Raw genomic sequence first — 14,298 nt, forward strand, 5'->3', positions numbered from 1 at the left:
CCGTCAGTTTTCATTAGAATAATAAATCTGCATAGCTCCAATTGGACTTCATTTAATCAGTGTAATTGAACATTCTCACGACCGAATTATACCAGGCGAACAGAAACCCCTGGTAGCAGCCCAGCAGCACAGCAGCAAGCGCTTATAACGGATCTTTTCAACTTTTCAGTACTTTAATGGCTGCCCTTTGTTTACGTTTGATTAGACCAATCAGAGAATTTCTTTACATGCATCTCTTTCAAGATCCGTTACTTTAGGACTAGATCATTAATGGCCGCCCTTTGTTTACGTTTGGATTGACCAATCAGAGACTTTGTTTACGTTCCTCTCTGCAAGGATCCGTTACTTTAGAACTTATTCATTAATGGCCGCCCTTTGTTTACATCTGATTAGACCAATCAGAGACGTTGTTTACGTTCCTCTATGTAAGGATCCGTTACTTTAGAACTTAAATCAATAATGGCCGCCCTTTGTTTACATCTGATTAGACCAATCAGAGAAGCTCTTCACGTTCCCATCTTTTAAGAACCGTTACTTTAGAATTTTTTAAGCAGCCGATCAGCTGCTTGTTTAAAGTTCTGTTCGCCTGGTAGGAAAGACCAAGTTTTTAAGAAATTTACACGGTGAAATCGCTAAATTGGATTTGATTTTTGTTGTTGGATTTGTTGTTTCTTAACGCTAAGTTAGGTTGACAAATTCATTTCTTCAAATGTTTTATTTTTTATTGATAAAGATTTTGATTACAAATAGAAATTATATGACTACTGGCAATCATTGCCGTTCTGGCCTTTGTATACTTACAAGAAAACCTTAAATATTTGTATACTAACAATATTAAATATATATTTTTATATGCTTATTTTTTGTGTAATTTAAAGTTGTTGAAATATCATAACTAAGCCAAAAATGCGTTAATTTTAATTCGGAAAGCTGTCATATGTTAGTTTTTATTAGCCCATTAAATCTGCATAATCCTTTTAAAGTTGTTGAAAATGAAAACTTTTATACAATTTTTGAAAAAAATTAAACAAATTTATTTTCTATCGGGCGTGACTTGATCAATTCAGCTTTTGATGCTGATCAAGAATAATATAATAATAATAATATAAGTTGCAAGCTCCTGAGTACAATTATAATACCCTGTAAGGGTATAAGAAATGTGGCAAATGTTGGCGCCAAAGTCAAGATTAGTTAAAAAAATATATAATATATTTCGTAAATAATAATAATTATGTTAGACTGTTAACTTTGATTACACGTTTGAAAATATCCCATATATAAATTGCTGTATTACTTTACATTTAAATTAAGTACTGGAGTTCATGGCAATAGAGAAACTAGTTGGAAGATACTTGATCAAGTTAAGTTAAGTTAAGTTGATTAATTTCTCTTATAGCATCTATGTATATATATATATATATATTTTAATTGTCATGGTTCAGACTTACCGCAGTAGAAGATACACGTCATCGTTGCTTAGTTCCTTCCAGTCCAGAGTAAGAGAAGTGGCCCGCTTCCTGCTTATCCAGATGTATTTCATAGCATTTATTACTTCGGTGATAATTTCTTGGGTCGAAGGGCAATCACTATCACTTTCACTAGAGATGTTAACAGGTGGGGGGCCGCAAACACACTGAGGTCGCGGCGACGGCAGTGCCTCTATTTATAGTCCCCGAGCAAAGAGAACAGCAGAGAGAGTGAGAGTAACAGAGAAAGTGAAAGCGAGAGTAAGAGTAATGCCACAAGAGGTATCCAGAGAGAGGCACATAGGTAGAGGGAAAGAGTTATCTCTGGAGTTACACAGGGAGTGTTACAGATACATTTAAGGATTGTTTTTATGGCAGCTATATGATATAGTCCTTCGATCCAGCCCGCTCTTCTAAGTACATTAGTAATTAGTTTAAATATAATTTAACTGCAGATTGATCTAGATTTTATATTTATAGATACATGTATTAAAATATATTTATTGATATTACAAATAAATAATAAAAAAAATGATGCTAGCCTTGTCCTTGGATTATACAGATTTGAATTGCATTATCTCTCGGATTAATGATTTAACATCAGTTTAATGGAGAGAACGCCGGGCAGGAGCAAGCTCAGAGTGCTGGCAATGGAGGTCATGGCACCACCGCCTCCTTCATTGTCATCGTCATCGATGGCACCACTTCCTTCGCCACTTCCTTCACCACTTCCTTCACCACTTCCCTCGCCACTTCCCTCGCCACTTGGACCCTCACCGTTGGGATCCTCGCCCATCTGCTCCAGTATCCAGCCGTAATAGTAAGCCACCTCGGTATAAACACCCGGCAATCGGGGCTGGGCACAACTGATGCCCCAGGAGACGACGCCAGTCAGTTCGCTCTGGCAGACCATTGGACCACCAGAGTCACCCGAGCAGGCATCCTTCTCGCCCTGCTCCAAGTAGCCGGCACAGATCATTCCGGGCAGAATCAGATGACCCAGATCACTGTCCTCGACGCAGTGCTCCTCACTGATCATGGGCAGGTCGACGGTCATCAGGAGATCCGAGACATAACCATCCTCTGTCGTTCCCCAGCCAGTCACCTGGCAGATGACGCCCTCATCCACCGGGAAACGATTGAGAGCAATCGGTCGGATGGTGGGATGACCAGCTGGCACAGTGTCATTCAGCTGCAACAGGGCAATGTCCTTGTCATAGGTGGCCAAGACGAACTTGTCCAGTTGCATGATCCGCTCCTTGATCTCAAAGGTCAGTGTGTTGGCCCTTTCGAATCGATCCAGGTTACCCATTACCACGATGAACTCCTCCTTGGGCACGAAGGTGCCATCGTATATATCCTGGCTGGAAAAGAATAAATTATAAGTATAATATAATTGCAGTGGCAGTAAAATAGTAGCAGATTAACTAATTAAATTAATAGTAACAACAATTAAATATGATAAAATTAATAAAGATCATTTGCCAATCTCGAAAAGTATCGAAATCATTACCTAATATATATATAAATAAAATTTAAAGTCACTCATACATATATATTTTTTATAAAATTCTCCACGTGTCTTATAAATTGATAATAAGTTATAATAGTCATAAATAATTTAATAGCCACATGAAGCGACACTTGTAAATATTACTTCTAAAATTCATATTGATATAGATTAGAGATAAGGTGTTGAGGAAGACATTTATATTTAACTTTAAGAGATCGTAAAGTAAAATAAAAAAATATAAAAAAACACCCCTTAAAAGCGTATTTATTTTTAGTCCAATTATGTGCTTTACTTTAAAGCAAAAGTTATGAAGGGTTTTTCCAAAATTTCACTAAAATATACAAGCTACAAGACTACCTGAATTTTGATTTACTTAATATACAAATTAGAAAGGAAAAGCTATATTTGAATAATAAATAAATCAATTAAAGTTCCAAGTATTTATAAAAGTAAATAAAATAAATATTATTTAAGAACCTTTGCTTGAACTTACTCCACAAAACAATGGGCAGCGGTTAGCACCCAACCAGGTCGGATAAGCGATCCTCCGCACAGGTGTCCCGTTCCAAAGAAATAGCCATCGTTGAGGGCCCTGCGAATGCCCACCTGATGCCTGGTGGCGCCCAGAGTGGCCTCCGTGCCGTTGATGATCCGTCCGGGATCCACATCGAAGCGTGGCCTAATGGATCTGGCCCCCAAAGGTGTGGGACGCACAAAACCTAGAGGAGTTCCAGAAGGAATTGAGGAGGAGTTGGTGGAGAGTTATGGTAATCCAGGTGGAGAGTATAGCTTACCATTTAGTGCCTCTGGCAGAGTTGTGAGCACAGCCAGGAGCAGTGATCCCACCAGAAGTTGTCCCGATCCAATCATGGTTAATGGTTAGCTTCGCTGCTTTGGATGTGTTACGTCCCCGACGTGGCAATGCCAACTGGCGCAGGAGTAGGAGACGCTATCGAAGCCATATCAACGTCGTTGCTGTCGCCGCCAAATAAATCTGACAGCGGGCGGGCATCCTAATCTAATCAGAAAACAAATCATCATCATTATCATCATACATCGCACATTGTGCATCGCATGTACATACAAGACACGAAACCCTTCGGGCTTTCAACCTTCGCCACAATCACTGCCGGAAACGAAGACTGGAGACCGTAGACGAAGACTGGAGATCGGAGAACGAAGACAGGAGTACGGAAACCGGAGAAGGGAGACCCAAGACCGGAGAGCTCACATGGGTGCTCTAGTCTACCCACTAATTGCAGCCACTTGAGGCACTTCCATTGGATTTTCCCACTACCCGCAATCTCTGGGTTTAACACACCGATTTATGACGTTCTCAGCAAAAATCAAGGGAAATTACGGTTTTTCGGGATTTTCTAAAAAAAAGAAACAAGTGTGTTAGTTTTAAATCTACAAATTGATATCTGATTATTGTCAATGAATCGTAAATCTCCTGGGTTTTCTAGATTCACGGTTCTAGCTCCTTAAAGATCCTATTTGTATGTCTTTATATTGATTAGAGACTGTCAAACCAATTACCAATGTTAGATTATAAAATATATAATATAATATATTATTATTATATATATATATAAACATATAAAAATAAAATCGATTACGACTTGTATTGGTGACATAACATATGACATGTAATTGAATATAAAATATAAAAGTGAATTCCTTAAGAAACCCAGTCAATCTAGTTCAACTAAGTAGATTATTCCCATATGCTTTCTCGCTACAATTATCCAATTAAATTAAGAAACAATTTACGAATACAATTTGAAAAAAATCCCCATATCAGTTAATAACTCTTTGCTGTCATTTAATTTCCCAGAAAACTCTTCGATCAGCAACACATTTAATTCGAAGTTGTTTGAACGCTGACCATCGTTACGATTTCGAATTAATTTAACTCACGGCTGTTGGGCAAATAAAATTGATTAATATTTGAGTTAACAAGGCTGGTAAACAATTTATAAAAAATCACAAAATTAATAGGCAAGAGATATGGCAAGAAAAGAGTGAATGCCAATCGACCAAGAGTTACTCATTCACAAAGCAAAAAAAATCTAGGTCAATTTCGATATTTATACAATTTTTTATTTGCTATTATTAAATTATTTGGGGTAGATATCTTGATTTTGTTGTATACTTTATACCTTTAAGTGTTTATTTACAAAACATATATGTACATATAATAAAGTCAAAATACTTTGTTTCTTTTGTTTATGCATTTGTAAGCCAATTGTATTGACAATTAAATTTAAAAAAAGTAAACTATTAAAGAAGAAAACTCTAAAAAACAGAGCCAATATTTATGGGTACACTTGAACAAATCTTCTTGAGGAATATTTAAACTAACATCTACTTTATTAAGGAATGGTTATAGAAGATTTTTATTTATAAGAAATGATTAAGACTGGCATATACTCAAAAATTCTTGAAGAACTATAAGTTGCTCATAATAATCAAAGTCTTTCTTTCAGGAGCCTTTGAAGCCTTAAAGTTGAATCTAGAAATTCCTCTCTACTATACTTCTATATACATTTCTATATTTAATAATTCGACAATAGCAATTCCTGGCATACCCCTTGCCAAAGTGCCCATTGAACACCACTCCTCTGATGTCATCGATCAGCTTCGTCAACTATTGGACAGGGACACAATCTTCAAGTGGCTGGCGATCTCAGGTGGCTTCTACTTGCCGAGATTAGATAAATCAGTAGTACTAAATATATACATATATAGTTGTTGGAACAACAGACAAAGCAACCGATTTATTGTGTCACAGAAGGCCGACCACCATGATGATGATGATGTTGAGAATAACAAGAGCCAGAGGGCCACAATTGTGGGATCTGCCTGACTGTCCACTAATAAGCCTCATATCTAGGTAGGTGCTGTAGTCCAGCGAGAAGTTCACCACACGTATCCAATCCACAAACTTTGACACATTGGTATAGACTCCAGGGAAGCCAGGATCGGCACAGCCCACACCCCATGAGATAATCCCAGCGAGGTAGCCATTGCAGACCAATGGTCCGCCGGAGTCACCCTGGCAGGCATCGATGCCGCCCTGCAGGAAGCCGGCACACATCTGGGACTCGGGCTGTTTGTAGATGAAACGGCATAGTTCCCTCTTCAGTATGGGCACTGGGGCCTGCTGCAGGGTTAAGGTTGTGTCCCACTAAAAATATATACAATGTAATAATATAATAAATAATGTACTATGTCAAAAATCACTCACCTTTCTGGGCTTGCCCCAGCCATGGATGAGGCAGGAGGTGCCAGTGGGTGGCGGGTCGATGACCAGCGGCACCGCTCGCACCACCTTCGATCCCCATGGTATGTACCCATTTAGGAACAGCAGGGCAATGTCATTCGCCAGCGTTAAGGAATCGTAATGCTCATGGCCAATAATCTGCTGGACATGGTACTCCTGAGTGGCTCTGTCCCTCTGATCGATGACACTCATCCCGGCCAAGACCACGAATAGCTCGGGTCTGTGATACGTATGCGGTTCCGTGTTATTGCTACATCGAGAGAGATAGGTTTAACTTAACTAACTGGGGGCTATGGGATGACCAATAGAAACGGGGATTAACCCTCAACACACACATGTTATAGCAGTGGGCAGCGGAGCAGACCAAACGCTGGGAGATGATTGCTCCACCGCAGACATGGCCCTGTCCAAACTGATTCTCGTGAATGAGGCGCCTGCGCACGGACACCAGGAAGGGCACCCGGTCAATGGGCACCGTATAGCCTCCAACTACTTTGGGCAGCCGGACGAAAGGTCCCCGCACTGTGGCGGATTCGCCAAATGACTCCTGTGTGTCGGTCACTGGTTCGGACTGCATTTCGATTTTGGGTTCGGTAAGCGTTTCAGGGTGCTGATGGAACTCACGCTGGCCACAGACTGCCAGGGTCAGCGACAGCAGCATCAGCGGCCACTGGTGGCGGTCCATCACCATTCTCCAAGTCCAGAAGATCGATCTTTGTTTCGTTGAGAAGTTGAGTAGAAAAAACTAAATTTAAAAGCCTAATGATAATTGGATCGTTGCCTTGGCGATGCTTTTGTTAGCAAGAAGGAATAAATTTAGAGAAATCTATAAACTCGTAAAAAATTGTCAAGAAATATGCATTGTAAATTCGTAAGTTGTCAAATCCTTTGTTTCTTTACAATATCAAATTTGTTAGCGTAGTTTTTTACAATTCTTTGGTTTTTTTTAGACACTATTGATTTCTGTAGCTTTCTAATTTAAACGATTTAAAATCCCTTTAAAAACGGAGCCCAAAATAGGCAATTTGTTATTCTTTTACATTTTAATGTAAGTTAACTTTGTTCTTTGTTCGTTTCTGCTCTTTAACTTTCTTGAAAATATTAAATAAATTCATTTATTTGCTAAACACAAACTACTTAAGTTACAGCTCAAAGCCTCCATCACTGTGACGCCGCTGTTACGGAGCTGCCACCGGTGGCCAGGACAAAGGCCAAGGCCAGTGGCAGCCACCACAGCTTTGAACTGGATCCAAGCGGACCTGCGGTATTTCGATACACCGAATAGTTAAACGAGCTATTCTGCTGCACAATCCAGCTGTTGTAGTACGACACATTGGTGTACACTCCCGGATATCCAGCCAGTGCACATCCGGTGCCGTAGGAGACAATGCCGGCCAGCTGGTTATTACAATTCAACGGTCCACCAGAGTCACCCTGGCAGGCATCGACGCCACCCTTGGCATAGCCGGCACAGACCTGTGAGATGGGCACAACTTCGTAGGCAGAGCGACAGGACTCGTAGGTGACAATGGGCACCGAGGCCGCCTGCAGGCTATTGCTGCTATAGCCGGACTGTGGAAGAGATGGGAATATTATAAATTATATGATGAAAGCTGATCCTCCTCCTCATTTCCAGCTACTCACACTGTAGAGGACTCCCCAGCCGGAAATGGTGCAAACGGTTCCGGTGGACACAATGCCGGTATTCAAGGCCAAAGCCCGCACCGTCGGAGAGTTCCATGGAATATAACCATTGATGAACATTAGGGCAATATCATTGGTCAGCGTGTTGTGGTTGTAGTCTGCATGAATGATTAGCTGCTGGACATAGTACTCCTGGGTATTGGCGGTTTTCGTTCGCAGAGTGCTGCTGCCCATGACTAGAAAATATTCGCCAGCCGTTCGATATTTTTTGGTATCGGAACTGAAAGATATAATAGTATTATTATATATTATAGAAGAAGAAATAGTAGGTTACTCACTTGTAGCAACAGTGGGCAGCAGTGGCCACCAGACGCTGAGAGATCACAACACCGCCGCATAGATGACCAGATCCATAGCTGCGTCTATCGTTGGCGGTCAGACGAATCGATACCGTGTAGGGGACCGTCGAGATATCCACAGCTTGTCCACCGACGATTTTGGGATCGATCTTACCGGAAGTGGCGTTTGAGGCATCTGGTCCAGAATCTGCAAAAGGTTTTCAAGGGCCATTTAACTTGAGCTTCATTACGGCGATGCCATAACAAGTTGGGAATTATAGGCATTATCTGATCAGTTCAATAGTTTTTCTATTGAACTCTCACCTTAGAGGACTCTCTTTTTGCTCTTTCTCCCGGCCAATAGGAAACTAGGGACTTCTTTTACGTGGGAGTCGGACTCGAGAGCGCTTTCTTTTTGCACTTTCACCCAGAGAATGGGAAACAAGAGTCTCTTAGGTTCATTAGCCTATTTCTGCTATTAATACATAATATTGGTCTTATTAAATTTAAATATACTACTAAAGAAAGTCCAAAATAGTAATTAACAAAAAATGTTTTCAGTGTATATACCAACTTTACGATTGAAAATTCTGACTCATTTCCGATTATTGAGTACCTATAACTGAACAGTAATAATCGGTTGCTGCAGGTGTTAGTTAGTATAGATAATACCTGAAAGTATTTCCCCTGCAAAAAGTGTGAAACCCAAAATTTTCCTCAATGATTTAAGAAAGATACTTAACGTCAATTGATATATGTTTATGGTTTTATGGCTTCTTTTTATTACAAAAATCTAATCGAAGTTTTTGCTATGTGAATACTCCTTGGAAAAGTACTTGGATAATTGCAGATATTAATGGGTTGGTATTTTGAGGGGATATATATGTATAATAATAATTATTATAACAATATTATATGTTCTTGGTATTTACATTAATATTATTATTGATCTTATCAATTTAATAATCCTATGACAGTTTCCCACTTCATTATTTAGTTTTAATTGCAATAAAACTTCCATTCTTTTATGTTTATCACAATGTGATGAACATGATATGCTTGTACCTTAAATTATTACACAGAAAACAAAAAATAACAAACATCAACACATAAAAAAAATCATTTTAAAGCGATAACGAGTTCCCTTAACTATTTTGTGGGTTTTACCCGGTAATTAAACATTTGTTTCGTTATTTTTTCATGGCCGATTCTATTACTATTGCCGCCCCCACACTATTAAGGCCGTAATATTGGATTGATAACCGTCAAGTATTGTGACTCACTTTCATCGGCTGCCAGAACGCCAAAAAGAAGCGATATTGACAGCAAAATTCGAACAATCGCGAGATCCATATTTATATGTGGAGTAACAATTTAAAAAAATAACAATAGTTTTATTTTGATTCTTGGAATGTCGATGGACCGATGTTACAATTATCGACCGAATTTCTTGAATCGAACTACCGCAATGAGCCATCAGACTTATGGCCAGTTGATATTACTTGTGGTGGTTGCCTCTCTGGTCCTATCTTATCGGTAACTGTGCGTAAATTGAATGTTGCCAAAGCCCCCAAAAGACCCAGCCCGGAGCCCGATGGCTCGATCAGGTGTCATAAAAGTAAACAAATGCCAAATCAGAGCGAAAATTCACATTTGATTTCGACGCGAATAGATTAGCCACGCCCCGGCAACACCTCCTTTCTTTCGCCAACTCCCCTGAATCAGACGACACTTTAGACACTTTCTTCGACGAATCCAATGTTTATTTCATTTTCGTCAAATTACAAATTAAAGTTGTACGCACAGGTGTAGGCTTCTTCATTTCGTTTTTGTTTCTTTCAATCAAATGAGTTTCTTTACTTTCAAAATTCAAAATAATACCCAGTTGATGGCAAAAAAAAGGCACAAAAGTTTAAAGGTGCGTAACGCACCAACAAAAATTTTAAGTTACATATAGAAGTCGTACAGTTTTCTTAATTTTCTCTTCGTTTCTTTCATTTAAACTTGTGTCGTTCTGCATTTTTGTTAAAAAAAAACACAACAAAAATATAAATCGCGTACATATAACAAATTAAAGTCGTACAGTTCTCTTCATTTCCCCTCTTCTCTTCCCCTTTCAGTTCAATTTCTTTCTTTGATTTTTCCAGCCTTCGAACAATACCCAGTTGATGGTAAAAATAACAAAATAAAAATATAAGGTACTTAATGCCCTTCGTGGCAAACTGCAAGCAATCTCTCTGGGTATCGTCTTTGGTATGTCCCTTTATCAGTGGGGAGACTTGTTTCATGTCAAATTGTACATCTCAAATGTACATTTACCAAAAAAAAAACAAAAAAAAAGAAAAGTGGTGGCTTAAATTCTATAGCACCTGTTTTCCTGGTTTTGTAAGTATATCTGCTACTTCTGAGGCTGACGCTCGCGTTTCTGCGCCATGGAGACGGCCAGGATCGCACGTAGTTCCTTAAGCTCCTGATCGCTCTCAGTAAGAGTCTCATTATTATTTTCCTCTGCGATAGTTGTAGACTCCTCTGGCTCTTCTGCCTTCTCAGTCTTTACTTCAACAATCTCAGCTTTGGGAACCTTTGGAGCCTCTGTCTCTATTTTGATGGTAGGACTTGGCACTGGTTGTGGCACTGTCTTTGATCCTGACGCTGACTCTTGCTTTTTTTTTCGAGCATTCGAGCGCTCGACCAGCCAATCGACCATTTCATCCTCCTGTGAACTTTGTGAATTGAACTTCACTTCAGGATTCAGCACGCGTTGCTTGATCTTTTCCTCCAAACGGCTGATAGTCATTGCTTCAGCCTTGCGCTTCCTGTGAATGTAATAAAAGATATTACAAACATGCCTTTGATACATATTTTTTTATAACAAAAGACGAACCTGTTACGGGCTGCTATAGCGCTTCTAGAACTAATTCTCTCTGGAGTGTTGGATGAAGAACTAGTAGGTTTCTCCGAAGTATTGGAGCTAGCCGAAGAACTAGTAGGTCTTCCCGAAGCATTCCAGCTAGAGGATGAGGTTGTTGATGGCGTGGTCGATGTTGATGACACCTCGCCCGACGAGGAGCCAGGAACTTCGGAGAAGACATCATTTATCTCGTTGTATGCAGTTGCTTCCTCAAACAAATCCTTGTTGTCTTCTTCAAATTCCAACAAATCGAAGGTTTTGGTCCTCACCGTAGCTAAAGGGTAATATTGGTATAAAATAATATAATAGGAAGATCTTGGCTTTAAAACTTACTTCTACGCAGCTGACATCCCTCTCTACGATACTGCTCCAACTCTTTGTCCTTGGCGCAGAGGTCCTTCGTCAAGGTCTTGATAACAACATGCAGCTCATGACCTACATCTATGGCGTCCACTAGCAAATAACGATAGAACTAGGCACAAAATAATAAATATAATTAAATTGTATTTTCTAATTAAACAAGAAAATACATTTGATGATGAAATAAGTAAGGAAACTATGTACCGGAGCCCCTTGAAATTTGATTAGAAAATCCTGCATGAAATCGACCATAACTAAGCCAAAAAAGCATTAATTTTAACTCAGAAAGCATTTCTATGCCAGTTTTTTGTAGGTTAACAAATCTGCATACTCGATTTATAATTTTAAAAAATTTAAAAATTTATCAATTTTTTTACAAATTTAACGATGTAACGATGTACAAAATGTTGAAAAAATTGGTACATTTTTTTTTCTTGCTAGAGATAACTAGATAGACTCGGCTGAAGATGCTGATCAAGAATATATATGATTTATAGGGTCGGAAATGATTCCTTCACATAGTTTTAAGCCTCTGACTGAAAATTTAATACCCTGCAAGGGTACAAAAATGGAAACCATTTCACTGAGTTGCAAACTTGTGATTACTTGTGATGTGAAAATACTGCATGAAGAGTTTTATAATGTGTTGGAGATATGAATTCTTTAGTCTGCAAAGGATATTTCAGCTTAAAACTATTTAAATTATTCTTATTGAACCCTAAACGTGTTCTAGATTTACATTTAACTATGTTACATGCCATAAAGACATTATAAGTTATATTAACTTCTTAAACTGTGTGCTACATTTCTTAAAATTAGATAAAGTTTGATTTGTTGAAGTAAAAGCAAGATGTTCTGCAAATGTATGCAAGCATGCAACCATGTATGTGCCCTCTCTTTCTCTCCCTGTCTCATACAAACTAGCGGCAAGCAATAGACAGAGAGAGAGAGAGAGAGAGAGAGAGGCTGGTAGAAGTTTCCTTGATTTTTCTGCATGCTTAAACCAACAACACTCACATCGACCGAATCCATGGGCTTGAGATTCCACTCCCATTTAAGGGGCACCGTTGTTCCGATCATCATATACTTCAAGGCCAGCACCCAGACGCCGGCCGCATCGGGGCCCGCCGCCATTGTAGCCTGTGCGGAGTTTTTCTCCAAAAGTGTCTCTTTCACAGCGTTTTCTGGGAATTTAACGCGAGGATTCAGGCGCTGTGCAAGAATGAGGTGATATATTAACGTAAATTACACCATATATTTGGAGAAACGGAGATAGATGCTCACCATTAAGCGTTGCTGGAATTCTTGGTATGGAAAAGACTCGGTAAATGTTTGGGGCTCGTTCTCGTTGTGGCAATAAAAAGTAAGCAAGTGAGAGCTCGACACCGTACACGATGTTAAGTACTTGACGCCATTAATTTCTAAAATCTTTAGCAGCATTTTGATATTTCAACACAAAACCAAACAAAAAAGGAGAAAAAGCGCACAAATTTGCAAAGAGACGCTATGTTAAACAGCTGTAGTGGTAATGCAATCGGAGCGCTATCGATACTATCGATGTTTGCATATTCTGCTAAGCCATCGATATTTTGCAAGCTCTAATGTTAACAGAGACTGAAAACGAGCTTTTAAAAAGTAATGTGACCAGGTGAAAGTACATCAAATTTAAATTCAAATTTTTTGTAATCGATATTAATTTATTTCGTTTTAAACATATATATTATATTTGTTTTGTATGTAATACATATTATTTGTGTTCGTTTGCATTAGCTTATCAAAAAATTCACATCATCGTCAGTGTTTTGCTATCGCGATTAACTAGATTCCATTATTTATAGTTCTTGTTTTTCTTTCATTTATTCAAAATTTTCACTACCAAAAAGAAAATGTATTTATATTTTATGTATATATCTTTGTATCTCATTCACATTGAATGCCAATCAATACCGTTTGTGTGTCTGTGTATTCATATATATATATATAATTAGGTCATTTAACTAATCCGCGGTTCGTATATAGACATATATTAAATTGTATTATTTTTATTATTATTATATTATTTAATGTATATTTTAAGATCCTTATGCGCGTACAAGATCAGTTTTAATAAGAAAACAACGAATGGAAAAAAAAAGTTGGGTACTCTCTTCAGGAAATGTTCCCCCTTTGCGGGTTCTCGATTATCCGTATCTTAAACTAGCCTGCTCTTAGCTGTCTTTTCTCAACTCCCATCCACTCGTAGATCCCTAGATCATCCGGTGGCGTCGCTGCTCCTTCTTGGCCTTCCTTTTCATGGCTGGCCCTCAAATCTGCGGCCTTGTCCAGAGCTCGCTCACATCCTTCTTCACCTTGCCCAGCTCTGTAAGTAGGAATTGGTTTGAACTTAATTCCCAGTGAGTTGGAGCGCCTCATCCTCTTTGCTGTATCCCTCCCCCGACTTACCCAGCTGGGCGGGCAGGACGCCGCCATTGCGGAATCCCAAATCGAAGCGAGGCTGCACTCCTCCCAGCTGGCTGGCAGCGGACGAGGAGCCAGAATTGCGGAATGCCGTGCCACTAAAAGAGGAGAACGTATTAGTAATGGAACTCTCTCAAAGGAAGTCTATCTCACCTGTATGGATGCTTCAAGCAGCCGTAGACCTCACGGTAACGTCCGTACAATGTGCCATAGGAAACGCCTAGAATGCGGGCGGCCTTCTTCATCTCAAGTCTTTTGTTTTTAATGGCATCCAATACCTGGGTTAAAATATGATAAAATACATATATTAATCTAGGAAACCA

The 14,298-nt window shown here is 39.2% G+C and overlaps 5 protein-coding genes across 7 annotated transcripts in view; all 5 read right to left on the reverse strand.

The window, feature by feature from the left end:
• Window positions 1–1,910: 1,910 nt before the first annotated feature.
• On the reverse strand, window positions 1,911–3,947 carry LOC110181560 (trypsin-2). Its single transcript, XM_020949346.2, has 3 exons — window positions 3,774–3,947; window positions 3,473–3,698; window positions 1,911–2,830 (listed from the first exon to the last, which is right to left on the reverse strand). Exons 1-3 carry the CDS (start codon window positions 3,847–3,849, stop codon window positions 2,053–2,055), a joined length of 1,080 nt encoding a protein of 359 aa, XP_020805005.2. The 5' UTR covers window positions 3,850–3,947; the 3' UTR covers window positions 1,911–2,052.
• A 1,772-nt stretch (window positions 3,948–5,719) lies between these two features.
• LOC110181535 (trypsin) lies at window positions 5,720–6,996 on the reverse strand. Of its 2 annotated transcripts, none has more exons than XM_020949315.2 (3): window positions 6,601–6,996; window positions 6,230–6,515; window positions 5,720–6,169 (listed from the first exon to the last, which is right to left on the reverse strand). In XM_020949315.2, exons 1-3 carry the CDS (start codon window positions 6,954–6,956, stop codon window positions 5,768–5,770), a joined length of 1,044 nt encoding a protein of 347 aa, XP_020804974.1. In that variant the 5' UTR covers window positions 6,957–6,996; the 3' UTR covers window positions 5,720–5,767. The 2 variants fall into 2 exon arrangements, with proteins under 2 accessions (XP_020804974.1, XP_020804975.1); XM_020949316.2 differs by having other exon boundaries at window positions 6,230–6,544; window positions 6,601–6,739.
• Window positions 6,997–7,137: 141 nt separating this feature from the next.
• Window positions 7,138–10,266, reverse strand: LOC147643264 (trypsin eta). The gene is made up of 4 exons (XM_086835801.1): window positions 9,531–10,266; window positions 8,248–8,455; window positions 7,910–8,189; window positions 7,138–7,837 (listed from the first exon to the last, which is right to left on the reverse strand). The coding sequence occupies exons 1-4, from the start codon at window positions 9,598–9,600 to the stop codon at window positions 7,427–7,429; spliced, it is 969 nt and encodes a 322-aa protein (XP_086691927.1). The 5' UTR covers window positions 9,601–10,266; the 3' UTR covers window positions 7,138–7,426.
• On the reverse strand, window positions 8,627–13,066 carry LOC110181533 (uncharacterized). The gene is made up of 6 exons (XM_086835800.1): window positions 12,803–13,066; window positions 12,536–12,730; window positions 11,492–11,630; window positions 11,132–11,432; window positions 10,617–11,063; window positions 8,627–8,719 (listed from the first exon to the last, which is right to left on the reverse strand). Exons 1-5 carry the CDS (start codon window positions 12,956–12,958, stop codon window positions 10,646–10,648), a joined length of 1,209 nt encoding a protein of 402 aa, XP_086691926.1. The 5' UTR covers window positions 12,959–13,066; the 3' UTR covers window positions 8,627–8,719; window positions 10,617–10,645.
• Window positions 13,067–13,194: 128 nt separating this feature from the next.
• The window catches only part of LOC110181587 (uncharacterized), a 29,044-nt gene continuing 27,940 nt past the window's right edge, over window positions 13,195–14,298 (reverse strand). The window contains exons 5-7 of one of the 2 annotated variants that reach the window (XM_020949380.2): window positions 14,129–14,253; window positions 13,961–14,073; window positions 13,195–13,877 (exon numbers count right to left, since the gene is read on the reverse strand). In XM_020949380.2, the coding sequence (XP_020805039.2) occupies window positions 13,822–13,877; window positions 13,961–14,073; window positions 14,129–14,253 (294 nt within the window). In that variant the 3' untranslated portion in view covers window positions 13,195–13,821. Of the gene's footprint in view, window positions 13,901–13,960; window positions 14,074–14,128; window positions 14,254–14,298 lie in introns of both variants that reach the window. The other variant, XM_020949381.2, reaches the window with a different exon arrangement.

This window comes from Drosophila serrata, unplaced genomic scaffold (genome assembly GCF_035046125.1).
Source record: "Drosophila serrata isolate PLE 108 unplaced genomic scaffold, ASM3504612v1 contig_276, whole genome shotgun sequence".
Taxonomy (NCBI): Eukaryota; Metazoa; Arthropoda; class Insecta; order Diptera; family Drosophilidae; genus Drosophila; species Drosophila serrata.

Excerpts from the sequence above, each read along its gene's own strand:
- LOC110181535 (XM_020949315.2), bottom strand. The coding sequence starts at position 6,956 with ATGGTGATGGACCGCCACCAGTGGCCGCTGATGCTGCTGTCGCTGACC. Across the intron at positions 6,516-6,600 it reads GCTGCCCACTGCTATAACAT|CAATAACACGGAACCGCATA; the intron begins GTGTGTGTTGAG and ends CTCTCGATGTAG. Across the intron at positions 6,170-6,229 it reads GCTGGGGCAAGCCCAGAAAG|TGGGACACAACCTTAACCCT; the intron begins GTGAGTGATTTT and ends ATATATTTTTAG.
- LOC110181560 (XM_020949346.2), bottom strand. The coding sequence starts at position 3,849 with ATGATTGGATCGGGACAACTTCTGGTGGGATCACTGCTCCTGGCTGTG. Across the intron at positions 3,699-3,773 it reads TCTGCCAGAGGCACTAAATG|GTTTTGTGCGTCCCACACCT; the intron begins GTAAGCTATACT and ends GAACTCCTCTAG. Across the intron at positions 2,831-3,472 it reads GCTGCCCATTGTTTTGTGGA|CCAGGATATATACGATGGCA; the intron begins GTAAGTTCAAGC and ends ATTCTTTTCCAG.
- LOC110181533 (XM_086835800.1), bottom strand. The coding sequence starts at position 12,958 with ATGCTGCTAAAGATTTTAGAAATTAATGGCGTCAAGTACTTAACATCG. Across the intron at positions 12,731-12,802 it reads AATTCCAGCAACGCTTAATG|CGCCTGAATCCTCGCGTTAA; the intron begins GTGAGCATCTAT and ends ATTCTTGCACAG. Across the intron at positions 11,064-11,131 it reads GCTATAGCAGCCCGTAACAG|GAAGCGCAAGGCTGAAGCAA; the intron begins GTTCGTCTTTTG and ends TTACATTCACAG.
- LOC147643264 (XM_086835801.1), bottom strand. The coding sequence starts at position 9,600 with ATGGATCTCGCGATTGTTCGAATTTTGCTGTCAATATCGCTTCTTTTT. Across the intron at positions 8,456-9,530 it reads CGTTCTGGCAGCCGATGAAA|ATTCTGGACCAGATGCCTCA; the intron begins GTGAGTCACAAT and ends AACCTTTTGCAG. Across the intron at positions 7,838-7,909 it reads GCTGGGGAGTCCTCTACAGT|TCCGGCTATAGCAGCAATAG; the intron begins GTGAGTAGCTGG and ends TCTCTTCCACAG.